Here is a 13,355-nt window from a genome sequence, read left to right as displayed (position 1 = left end):
GAAGGAAAGTAGAAAACTATAAGGCATGTAAACTATTTGATTAAAAAAAGAGAACTGTAGTGTTTTGGGATGTGAATTTTTTGAAACGTATTTAAAAATGTCATTTCTCCCCAAATCAATCTACAGATTTTATTTTATCCAGTCAAACACCAGGGTAATTAATTTTGAGAAGTGACAAAATTAATTTGGCATAATGTCTTAAATTTTTTTTTTTAAATTATTTATTTATTTAGGGCTGTGTTGGGTCTTCGCTGCTGCGCACGGGCTTTCCCTAGTTGCAGCGAGCAGGGGCTACTCTTTGTTGTGGTGCGCGGGCTTCTCATTGCAGTGGCTCCTCTTGTTGTGGAGCACAGGCTCTAGGCGCGTGGGCTTCAGTAGTTGTGGCATGCGGGCTGAGCAGTTGTGGCTCGCAGGCTCTAGAGCGCAGGCTCAGCTGTGGCGCATGGGCTTAGTTGCTCTGCGGCATGTGGGATCTTCCCGGACCAGGGCTCGAACCTATGTCCCCTGCATTGGCAGGCGGATTCTTAACTGCTGTGCCATCAGGGAAGCCCTTAAATTTTTTTGAAAGAGAAAAATGTTTGGTGGAGCTGGGAGGAAGCTCTGGATCTGTTTGATGTTAGAATGCACTTCAAAGCTCTAGCAGTTACAGGAGTTCAGGACTGCCATGGGAGTAGAACTGGATTCAGTAGAACAAAAGAAGTTCAAAAACAGTTTCAAGTGCATATGTAAGTATTCAGACAATAAGGGCATCTGACATGGGTGGGAGAAAGGGTGGGTTATTCAATAAGTGCACCTCTTTCAAACTGAAAGTTATAACCCAAGTGTGAGTCATGAAATCAGTTTAGTGGATCTTGATAGTTTTAAAAAACAGAAGAGAAAACATTTGCTGTCACATGATAATGAGAAGTATTGTTTTATGGGGTTTCTGTTTTTGTTTTTCTTAGATTCATGTGTATTGGATTATGATGTAAAATGTGTTCCTTAATATGGATCATGGTTTAAAAAGTTTGAAAACCATTGCAATAAATAGTGTGTTGATAAATGGCTAATCATTCAGAGGAAGCCATTCAAGAATGATATAAAATACAGACTAAATAAAAGCCTGCACTAAACTATTTCAGCTAAACAAAGAATAAGAATAGTAGTAATAAGAATCATTTAATAAAGGAGAGTTAAAAGCAAATATGTGAAGCAAAGTATACAGAGCCTTAGCATAAGAGCAAATAATGAAAATACGTTAATATTAAATGTATATACCTCAAACCAAAACCATTAAAAACTGTTAGAAGTTCAAAAGTAAATGATAGAAATACAATCGAACAATTAAAAAGATTTTCAAACTTACAGATACCATTAATATAGTAAAAATATAAGATATATAAATAAAATTAAATATAAAGGATATTGAATGTCACCTATCCCCAAATATATATATTTTTGATACTTGTAAAAAAAATTCAACCCCATCACTTACTTTGCACAGAGATTTTCTAACTATTATTATGTAAAAAAGAAACTGACTTATTTCCTTCTGTGTTTTTAGAGGACTATTTTAATAAAGGGAAAAATGAGTCTGAGGACAGTAAGCTTCGCTTTGAAACTTACCAGTTGATATGGCAGCAGATGAAATCTGAAACTGAGGTGAATACTTTTTTTTAATAGCTTAACATTTCTTTAATATCATAAATCTAATATTCCTTCCCATTTTCCTTTCTACCAATTTATAAGAGTGTTGATGAAATATATGTAATCTTGGTTAAGCGTAATCTGTATACCCTAAAAAAAAAACAAACCCTTATGTTTCAAGTATTAAGCATAGCTTCAGGTATTGCAACATATGTTTATAATTATCACTGCTAATGCACAGGCCCTTTACATGTCCTCACAGCTTTCAAATGGTGGCAATCCTTTAATTATCCATTCAGTTACACAAGTAAGAAATCAAGCTATTTGTAAACCACTTCATTCCCTCATCCTCATATTCAGTTACCATGTTCTTTATATTTCAGCCCTGAAAAGTTTCTCCACTGTAGCAGATTTGTAGATGTAGGGCCAACATTTTGAGGGAACTTGTTTTGTTCGACCAACACAGGATTGTGTTTCCTGTTTTTTAATGCCTTTGGAGTGTTACGCACTTTCCAGTTTGTTTCTGCTTCCCACCACTCTCTACTGCTTTACACCTGGTGGCTTTGCTCCTTCATGTATTCCTTGGAAAGCTTGAAGCAATTTGGGTTTGTGATTTCTAGTTTAGGAAACCTAAATGGTCATAATAGATTGTCATAGTCTCCTCTTAACTGATGTCCCTGCCTCTGATGTCACACCCTTCTGGTCTGTCATTAGTCCCTATGCCACCATTGGCCACATCCCATCAGGCAGATCCAGGCTACAGGGGTTTTCCAGCCCCACTACCAGTACAGCCCCTCCAGTCCCCTCTAATCTGGTCTTCACAGTGCTGCCAGATGAACCCTTCTTAACCTTGATTTAATCATGCCTCTGCTCCAAATCCCTTTAATGGTTCTCCCCACAGTACAAAATCTAAACCCTTTAACATCAAATATATATTTCCTTGGTATAGTCCCTTGAGTATTTGTCCAGCCTCATTCCTGGCCACTTCTCATGTTCTTATTCTTAGCTATATCTGTGGTTCCCCAGGTGTTTTGTGCTTTCTTCCTTGATTGCCTCCTCCACTCCCCATTCCTTCTTAACTTTCTTTCGTCCACCATCACCTCCTGCATCACTTGCTCTAATTCTTTTGCTCAAATATATCACCTGCTCAGCTTAAGGTGGATGATCCTACTCTTTGTTCCTATATTATCATAGCACTCTGAGCAATGTATTTCAATTTAATTCTAAGTGTTCTAGCTCAATTTTTTCACTTTTTTTAGGGAAGAGACTCTTTCATTTGTAAGGTGGTTAGTAAATGTTTGTTGAATGAATAAATGAGATTCTTTAAGGAGGGAATTCAAAGCACTGTTCACTGGAGATTTAAGGAAAAACAATTTTTAATTTCATCTATCTTATAATTATTTTACATGTGATCTTTGGAATTGAAATCATGACAGTTTTCTTTCCCAAACTTGGAAAGATGTATCAGATTACTGCTAAAAATAATTCATAAAGTTTTGTGGTTTTTTTTGTAGCGACTACAAGAGGAATTAAATAAAAGCCTGTTTGACAGTCTAATTGAATTTCTGCAGAAGTCTCATTCTGGGTTCCAGAAGAATTCAAGAGACTGGGGCTGTCAAATAAAACTCAGAGAAATTCCAACTGCTGCTCTTGTTCTAGGTACATATGTGTGTGTTTGTTTTTTGTAATAGTGGTTTTGTTGTTGAGAATAGTGGGAATCACCTGTTCTGATAAACTTGTTTTGTCTTTTTCATTTACAGAATTAAACCAATTAAAGTTTGCATACTTCCAAAACCAATAAAATTTCCTTATACTGACCATACATCTGTAAATTAAAAGAAATTGATCTAGGGTTAGTTAGTACCCTCCTCACTTTTTTGTCAGAAAAATGAAGGGGAAATATAGTTGTGTTACTCTTTCTTCCTTAGTTATTTGAATTTGAGATTTGAATTCAGTAATAAAGAAACTACCAGTATGTTGATAGATACGATTTTTATACTTTATCATATCTTTAATGAAATTACTCTATGACCTTAATTTATTTCCCTGTGCTTATTTTTTCAATCTTGGATTGTTTTGTAATGTTGTATTAATATTAATGGTGTGAAGGGGGTTTGGATGAACTATATATAAGTTGCTTTCAGATTGCTGATTGTAAACTTTTTAGGTACTTAAGTATCCATCATTAATATCCCATTTTAATCAAACATCTGGATTGCACGATAATGGAAAAAATTTCTTTGGAATATTAGCAAATTTTCTTCATTCCTTCTGAAAGGAAAGTTGGATTTATTTGGATTCCAAACATACTCTTCATTGTATTTCCAATTTGTTGTTTATTCAAGGTTTTTATACTAGTGAGCTCTGAGATAAGAAATTAATTCTGTTGTTTAATACTGCCTCTAATACTGTTCATTACCTAAATCTTACTCCTGATATTCAGGGCAATACTTCTCAAACCTTAATGATACCTACAGATAACCTCCAGGGGATCTTAGTAAACACAGATTTTTGTTAATAGGTCTAGGGTGGGGCTGGAAACTGCATTTCTAACAGGCTTCCAGGTAATGCCCATATTGCCAATCCCAGGATCCCTCTGAGTAACAAGACTCCGGGGACTGATTTTTATAATGCTGTGGACCAGCTTTTCAGTGCAGCCTGCCACTTAATTTCAGATCCCTTCCATTTATGGATGAGAAACTGAGGCCCAGTGATGGCTGGCTTGTACTGTTGGGTGCTTTGTTTCTCTCCCGCCAGGTTACAGCAATTGGAAGTAGAGTGGGGGAAACACAGTCAAGAGGGAGGATTGTTGTGAGATAACTGTTTAAATCCCTTCTCTGCCTGCTGTCATAAGGAGAAAAGAAGCTAATGGAAATCATAAGTTTCAAAGTCAGTGGTCTGAGGAGAACATCTTTCCAGTTGAAGACATTGTTGATTATCTTGTTTTCAATAGACAAATCCATTGTTTTAAGGAACATAGTGTTAAATAGCTAATAAAGTCTGTCAGTGAAAGACAAGAGAAGCCAGTGTTTTATTAAACTCCCAAATTTGTTCAGTGATGCAGTACAGTATCACATTCCTAGACCGTAATGCATGCTAAATACCATTTTGATATCTGTACTCAAAGAATACTTATACAGTTACACAGTTATACATTTTCTGTTTTCAAAAAGGTATATATGTCCATTTTAAAATAGCCGGCCTACATTTTTATTTGTCTCCTAGAAAAAAAGTTGCTTACTGGTGGTCTGGATGATTCTGAACCTTTTCTTTTCCTTCCAAGCACTTGAAGTTTTTTTTTTTGTTGAATATTTGAATTTTATTTTTTTATACAGCAGGTTCTTATTAGTTATCCATTTTATACATATTAGTGTATATATGTCAATCCCAGTCTCCCAATTCATCACACCACCACCCCCTCCCCACCACTTTCTCCCCTTGGTGTCCATATGTTTGTTCTCTACATCTGTGTCTCTTATTTCTGCCCTGCAAACCGGTTCATCTGTCCCATTTTTCTAGGTTCCACATATATGCGTTAAAATACGATATTCCAAGCAGTTGAAGTTTTATAGTACCAAGTCTTAAGCAGTTTCAAGATGTCTGCCGCTGGCACCAAAGCAGTTTCTAAGCGCCAAAGCACTTTCTAGAAGTCACAGACTGTGACATTAGGGAAGGTATCAGTGAATAGAATTTTTTCCAAAGTAGTGGGGAAATTTCCACTCAACTCTGATACCTGCATGCAGAGCACTAAAACTGGTTTGTGGAAATGAGAACCAGGGATTCAGTAAATACTTAAAGGACTTAAAGTTTTAATTTGTTTTTAGACTCTTCCCCTAGTATACACTTACCTTTTGTATTTACTACTAAGATCATTAATAGAATTGATACTAATGATTGGATTCTCCTCAGTTGTTAAGTCAGGGTCACAGTAAGGCCCTTGTTTTTGAATGATTATTTTAAAGTGCTCTTTATGAATTTGAAATTGCTTTTAAAATGTTTTCAAGGGTCAACTACACATCCCCAGTAGTTTTTTTAAAGAAAATTTGTGCTAAATACCTTTTCTGATAAGTATAGTGCGTGCCTCTATATGTATCTGTTTTTAATGGAGAGCTCTTCATTTATGCAGTATGTTTTCTTAGTTTCTATTATTAATCATGCTTTTAAAATATTTTATGAATTCACTTGACATGTTAAATAGCTTTTCTTGTTGTTAAATTATTAATGATAAAAATGATGGTGTAATATTGATTTATTATCCCATAGGTGTGAATGTAACAGATCATGATTTAACATTCAGAAGTCTAACAGAAGTCCTTCAGAATAATGTTACTCCATATGTAGTTTCATTGCAAGCTAAAGATTGTCCAGGTGAAGTATAAATGCTATAACAACCTTGATGAGATGTTACATATCTCTTCCGTCCTTCCATCTCTCTAGCTTTCTTTATCCTTTTTTATTTGCGGGAGGAGCATGGCACTACATTTTTGGCAGGACGAGGTTTAGTGCCTCCGGCGTAACCTTGACTATCGTAGGACTCTCTGCCGCTTTAGTTTATTCTGACCCCACCCCTACCAATCAGCTTCACCTCCAGTAATAGTCTAGGCACTCACAAGATGTGTTCCTGAACCCAGTAAAATTTTAATAAGTTGGAAGGTTTGGGACAGGGAGTTGAGAATTGAGGACTGAGGAGCTCTTATTTAGCCCAACAGAGAAGAGACTACATACATAGGCTCATATATACAGCCTCCAATCATCTTATTATCCCACTTTGAAAGGCCACTGTGGTAAAAAACAGTCCATTGCCAGAGTTAATCTTGGGTATCTGGAGCCATTAAATCATAAAGAATGTGGACAGTAAAAGAGTAAAATGTGCTTAGATTTGGGCTGATACAAGGGCTTTAAGTGCTTATATTTATGTTCATATTCATAAACAGTTTGGAATTAAGTAAAAGCCCTTAGGGCATCTTTAAAAATGACTATAAGGAAGAGTTGTAATCAGTAAAATAACTTATGTAAATAACACTGTTGCTCTCTTCTTAGGGGTCTTAAAAACGTTTTGCTGTCCAGTGTAATTTAAATACATATTATTCCTAATATAATTTATAGTTTTCATGTTTGCACATTTGCTTAGGTAACACTTTTATTACAGACAATAAACATAAACTTTGGCCTAGTGTTAGTCTGAATTAATGAAATGAAAATATTAGGGAGAGGATACTAATGAACCTCAATAGTTAATATGTTAAATGTTATGTTAGGTTAAGTGTAGAAAAACACATTCTACCCAAATAGTGTAATATATTGATTGAGAAGTTTCAGGTGTTTTAGATGTGTTTTAAGGGGATATGCTTTCTTATGTTTTATGTTCTGCAGATATGAAACATTTTTTGCAAAAGCTGGCCTCACAGTTGATGGACTGCAATGTAGACGTCCAATCCAAAGAGAAAGAAAGTGTTCAGGTCACCCAGAAAAAGATACATTATTCAATGGATTCTCTTTCCACTTGGTATATGAATGTCACACAGGTAAATGTAAACTGACAATTTTTTGCCAGGAAATTGGCATATGATTGAAGAGGTCTGGAATTATAGTAAACATAGTACTGTTTTGTTCTAATAAGGATATGTTTATGCAGCACTAGCTGTTAATTTAATAGAAGCTACTTATTTTTCCTAAGGCTACTAGAATTTAGAAATTTTCTTTTATCAGTATGTAGCCTAATTCCTGGGAGGTGTTTAGGTTCTTAAAAGGCCATTTTATTTGTGGGAGAATGTCATCTAATGACAAAACAGCATCAGGAATTTGTTCTGCTGCAGATTCTATCTCTGTGACAATGTCTTTGTCTTTAATATATTATCTCTTAGGTTCAGTATTTACTTTTGTGCAGTAGAACCATGCTTTCAGTACCCACTGTTGACTTAGTTTGATGAGGAATGGTCATACACACACACACACACACACACACACACACACACACACACACATATATAATATATATGTAAATCTCCTTTGTTCCATGTTTAGAATTCTTGAGGAATAAATGCTCTGTAAGTAAAGTATGTTTAACAAGCAGATACATAAATAGAAGTCTCATTCTACCATGACAGTCTCTGGTGAAACTAAATAACCTAGATGATTCATGGATAACTGCACCATAAAACCACAGCCTTAGTTTATGATGCTGTGTAGCCAGATAGTGTGGGAAAAGTTACTGTGGTGACATTTTCTGCAGAACGTATTTGCTGAAGTCATCATAAGTGAAGTTTATTTTGCTTTATATAGGGATTAAACTGGGTCTAATGCTTACCATAATATCTTAATTTGATCCACAGTTTTAGATTTTTCTAGAAATCAAATACTGCCTGCAATTTAGGTCAGAAATCTTTAAAAGATTGGGATTGGACCAGATGACATTTAAGATGCTTTTCAACTTGAAATTTCATAATAGTAGAGCAGCATGTAGTGTTATTCATTACAGTTTTTAATTAAAAATACTGGTTCTCACTCTAAAGCAAAGCAAAATATAACATTGTACTAACAGAAAATCAATTTTGTAGAAAATACTCTCTTCTCCCCATGCTTTTCCTGTCATTTTCTCAGATAGCAGAAAATATAAATATTTCATATGAGTTATAGATTTTACTGAACTTTTTTCTTCTTGGTTATTATTCCCATGTCAGACACAGAAAGATTCTGCTAATAACTGTTGGAATGAATTTCTCTTTATCATGTGGGAGAAATAAAAGAAACAATGTTACTGTGAAATATGATGGAAGATATATCAACTTGTGGCATTATAACATTGTTTGGGTAGTAAAGTTTACTTTTAACTTCTTTCCACAATGGCTTAAAAGAAGACCGACCCAAAAATACCAAGAAAAAAGAGGACTCCTTCTAGCCAATGGCAGTCTCCTCCTGTTGTGCTTATCTTAAAGGATATGGAAAGCTTCACCACAAAAGTACTCCAAGACTTTATAATTATCAGCAGGTAGATGGCATATCTTCTGGCTTTTTTCTCAAAATTCTTCTTATTAAGAAAACATACAACTTTAATCAAAAAGCAACCTTTTGCAGAGAAAATGAGTAGCAGTTTAACCCTCATTTTAATACTAGTGGATTGAAACCAGGATGATTTCAAATTCCTTATAAAATTGAATGTTTGAACACCTCCTGTACGATTTTCATTTGCTTTTTGATCCAAAAATGAGAATCAGAAGTTAACCAGTTTTTAATTAGAATGATAAGGCACTATAAAGTGTAGTTTCTCTCACCAAAGTTGTCTGTTTCTTACTTGCCCACTAGATGGATAAACTACTCCAGGTTGAGATATTTTTGTCATGTCTTATTTTCTGATACCTGTCCACCCTTAGAAGCTCTGAGTTACATATGGCTCTACTGAGCAAGAATGTTTTTTTAAATAACATTATTTTATATGGTATTTCTTTTTATTTATTTATTTATTTATTTATTTTTGGCTGCGTTGGGTCTTCGTTGCTGCGCACGGGCTTTCTCTAGTTGCGGTGAGCAGGGGCTGCTCTTCGTTGTGGTGCGCGGGCTTCTCATTGCGGTGGCTTGTTGCGGAGCACGGGCTCTAGGCGCACGGGCTTCAGTAGTTGTGGCACACGGGCTCAGTAGTTGTGGCTCACAGGCTCTAGAGCGCAGGCTCAGTAGTTGTGGCGCACGGGTTCAGTTGCTCCGCGGCATGTGGGATCTTCCCGGACCAGGGATCGAACCCGTGTCCTCTGCGTTAGCAGGCGGATTCTTAACCACTGCGCCACCAGGGAAGTCCTATATGGTATTTCTAATGAGAAACTACTTTTATGATCTTATTGGATCTTCAAGGCAATCCTGTGAGACTTGGAATTGAAGTAAATAACCCTATTTTTTATAAATTTTATTTATTTATTTATTTATTTTTAGCTGTGTTGGGTCTCCGTTGCAGTGCATGGGCTTCTCATCGCGGTGGCTTCTGTTGTTGCGGAGCACGGGCTCTAGGTGCGCAGGCTTCCGTAGTTGCAGCACGCGGGCTCGGTAGTTGTGGCTCATGGGCTCTAGAGTACAGGCTCGGTAGTTGTGGCTCACGGACTTAGTTGCTCCGTGGCATGTGGGATCTTCCCAGGCCAGGGATCGAACCCGTGTCCCCTGCGTTGGCAGGCGGATTCTCAACCAGTGTGCCACCAGGGAAGCCCTAAATAACCCTATTAAAAAACCCCGTGACATGCTTTTCCCCATGGTACATTTTTTACAATATAAATTAATTTGGTTTCTTCTGTATGTTAACTTGCTTAATAGTTACGGCTACATTTGCCTAAAGCTGTATTGTGTGATAATCTACTAATAATAATTCCTACTTTGATACTCTTTTTTTTCCCCCATTTGAAACTAAGATTTCCAGATCCTAAGACTTTTCTTAATGCTAACACTGAACTGATTAACATGCTGAAAAAATGCACAATACAGAATAGTGACAGAAAAGCTGTGCTTTTTTGGAACGCAGACTTGTGACTACTTTTACCATCAAAAGTAAGAAAGAAGAACTTAAACAGTAAGATAGTTCAAATACTTCAGTACTATGAAAGTAGAACTGCATACAGCTAGAATACTGAAAAGCAATAGCTAATAGGAGGGAACAAGCAAAATTATCAGCTACGATACAGAGGGCTCTGACCTACAATAGCCCTCAGGGATATTGATGTTTTACTGTGTAGAAGTCATTTATGTTCATATTGGTAATGCTAAGAATAAATCATGTTCAATAAGTTTGAGTTAAGACTGTGGGGAAAGAATGTAATATTTTTTTAATGATGTCCATTAAAAATATCTTACCTATTTGTAAGAAAAGTTTTCTAAAGCTTAGCTGTTATGGTGGGGTGACATAGTGTCTGTTAGAAATGTACATAAATAGAATAAGTTACTTTGAAAATTAGTGAGCTTCATGTTACTGAACTCTTAAAGCATAGTCTAGATGTCTGACTGTGAGGAAGACTGTAGGTACGGCTCAAACTTTGGGCGAGAGGATGAATAGCATCTAATGCCTTTTCTAACACTTGATTTTGTATAACCTTAGAGGGAAGCACTTGATCTCTCTGGACCACTATGTTCTTATTGCTAAAATGAGAGGATCTATTAATAGATTGATTTCAGAGCTAGAATGTCTGGGAAATAACTATTTCTGTGTTACTGTAACAGAAGAAAATGAGTGACCTAAAAATTTTTATTATTTAGTATGATCTTCCTTAGCAGTGTCTTATAAAGTAGGCCTTAAAATAAAGGTGGTCTTATTTTAAACTATGGTGTATTGAAATATATTTGCTAAAGACATTCCACTTTTGCATCTTCCTTTGAAAACTAGTCAGCATCTACATGAATTTCCACTAATACTCATTTTTGGAATCGCCACGTCTCCTATTGTCGTCCATCGGTTGCTTCCTCATGCAGTATCATCTCTATTGTGTATAGAACTATTCCAGTCTTTGTCTTGCAAGGAGCACCTGACTACAGTACTTGATAAGGTAAAAAGAAAAAATTTTACCAGTGAAATAGGATGAAAAGAAAACTGCCATGGACAGTTTATAAATATAAATGTTAGTGATAAATTTCTCAGTATGATATTGTATATATTCCTTCACATATTTTACTATTTTTATTTAATCATTTTCTCATGTATAGTATTGCCTCTTCACTTAAAATATAAGCTTTATGAAAAGAACGATCATATCTTTCTATATCTACCTACCTATTTATCTATCAACCAGTCATTACTCAATAGAAACTTAAAGGTTTTTAAGATAAATTTTTACAGAATTTAATGACTTCCTAGTAACAATAACAATGTTTTCACACTTATATTTTATATTAAATGATTTGAAGTTTTTCATGGACTCTTTCCTGTCATGCTGCTCATGACAAAAAGTAAATACCAACGCCTTCCCAGACCTTACCTCTATGTTTCTATGTAAGTGGAAATACTGTTCTTTAGTATTGACCTTCCGTGAACTGTTGCTAAACTCACCTCCTTGAAGATGTCCTTTGTGCTGCTGTGTAAGCTAAACTAACAACCACCTTCCACTTATTTAGTAACCACTTCTGCATTTTTTTCCCTTAAAGGTGGTAGCCACTGACTTTAGGGAAATTTTTTCCAGCTACAGTACTTAAAGTTGCTAGGTTGTTTCCAAATTCCGTTGGCCTTCTATCACTCTGTTTCTGTTTGAAAAGCCTAGTATGACTTTTTGTTTTCAGATGTAAAATCTTCAGTGTAGGCCATTGAAAATTAGCTGAATAATGCAAATTCACCTATTTAATATTTTTTAAATAAACACCTATTAATTTGGGTTTCTCATTCAACAGTACATAATGTGTTGTTACTCTTCGTTAATGTGCATCAATATGGATGAAAAAGAAATCTAATAACAAGAATTGCCAAAGCCTACGGCTTCTTCAGTGGCTTCTGTTGGGAGAAAAGCGTTTGTATAGATGATATTTTTTAATAGAATTTTTTAAAATTAGGAATTGAATGAAGGATGATGGACATCTGTGATTCTGAAGATATAGTATGAATAGCTTCTTTTGTTGTTGTTACTGTTGTATAAGTTTATTTAAAATTTTGGTTGATATCTGACCTAAAAAAAATCTAGCTACTAGTATAGCTTTCATAGGTACTGTGTTTTGGTATCATTCGTTGCCTCATTATTTATGCTTGATGTTTATGAAGAGGGACGACTAACCAGGAATATGTCCTGCCTCCCTTTTCTCTTTCAGCTACTTCTTACAACTCAATTTCCATTTAAACTAAGTGAAAAAGTGTTGCAGGTTCTGACCAACATCTTTTTGTATCATGATTTCTCAATCCAAAACTTTATAAAAGGACTTCAGGTAAGAAGACACTAATGGGTTTGAAAATTCACAAGCTGATTCTAAATAATTTGCATGTTATTTCAGACTGACTTTTTAGTGTGATAATTGGGCATTTTAAATGGCAAAATCTGAATAAGTAAGTTCAAGTTATATTATTCTAGATTCTATGATTCCTTTGTTACCTTGCAGCAAAATGTAGAGAATACGTTAATTAGAACATCAAAAATGGAAAAAGACCTCTCCATTCCAGTGATTCTTAACCATTTGGGGGTGAGGAGGAAGGGACTTTTATTTTTGAGAATCTGATGAATGCTAATGGGCTTTCTACCTAGGAAATGCTATATATAAGGGGTCAGCAAACTTTTTCTCTAAAGGGCTAGATATTAAATATTTTTGGCTTTGCATGCTACATGTGGTCTCTGTTGAATGTCTTGTTATTTTTTTAAAATAACCCTCTATAAAGGTATAAAAATAATTTGTAGTTCCTGGGCCATACAAAAATAGGCTATGGGCTCTAGTTTGCTGTGCCCTGCACATATGTGTGTGTGTTCATTTATATTTATTCCTATATATTGTGAATGAATTTTCGCTAAAGTTTCATAAATTTCAAGAGGAAAATTCATAAACTTAGCTTCATAACACCTAATCTAAAAAAGGACTCCATTCTCCAGTTGTTTCAAAGTTGATAGTATTTCCTTCTTTTGGCAACAACCTAAAATACCGTAGCAAAGTATAGTCGTGAACACATGCCGGTTTTCAGGTTCATGAAAACCTATGTATTAGTAACCTTCAGTACAAAAGTGCAATATGATAATACCTCATGTTTGTGTAGTGCCTTGAAGATTATAAATTATTTCTCATACGTGTTCTTCCTC

The 13,355-nt window shown here is 35.3% G+C and overlaps 1 protein-coding gene across 6 annotated transcripts in view; it reads left to right on the top strand.

The window, feature by feature from the left end:
* ORC3 (origin recognition complex subunit 3) overlaps positions 1-13,355 on the top strand; it is a 66,132-nt gene that overhangs the window by 5,193 nt on the left and 47,584 nt on the right. For 4 of the 6 annotated variants that reach the window (XM_082405940.1, XM_082405938.1, XM_082405937.1 and 1 more), the window contains exons 3-9: positions 1,544-1,641; positions 3,141-3,285; positions 5,890-5,994; positions 7,000-7,151; positions 8,481-8,614; positions 10,979-11,138; positions 12,385-12,498. In XM_082405940.1, coding sequence (XP_082262066.1) covers positions 1,544-1,641; positions 3,141-3,285; positions 5,890-5,994; positions 7,000-7,151; positions 8,481-8,614; positions 10,979-11,138; positions 12,385-12,498 — 908 coding nt within the window. Of the gene's footprint in view, positions 1-643; positions 726-1,543; positions 1,642-3,140; positions 3,286-5,889; positions 5,995-6,999; positions 7,152-8,480; positions 8,615-10,978; positions 11,139-12,384; positions 12,499-13,355 lie in introns of all 6 variants that reach the window. The other 2 variants (XM_082405942.1, XM_082405939.1) reach the window with 2 other exon arrangements.

This window comes from Balaenoptera borealis (assembly GCF_965194805.1).
Source record: "Balaenoptera borealis genome assembly, chromosome: 9".
NCBI classification, from domain to species: Eukaryota; Metazoa; Chordata; class Mammalia; order Artiodactyla; family Balaenopteridae; genus Balaenoptera; species Balaenoptera borealis.
Note: the sequence above shows the minus strand (reverse complement) of the source record. Positions and strands in the feature narration are given on the sequence as shown.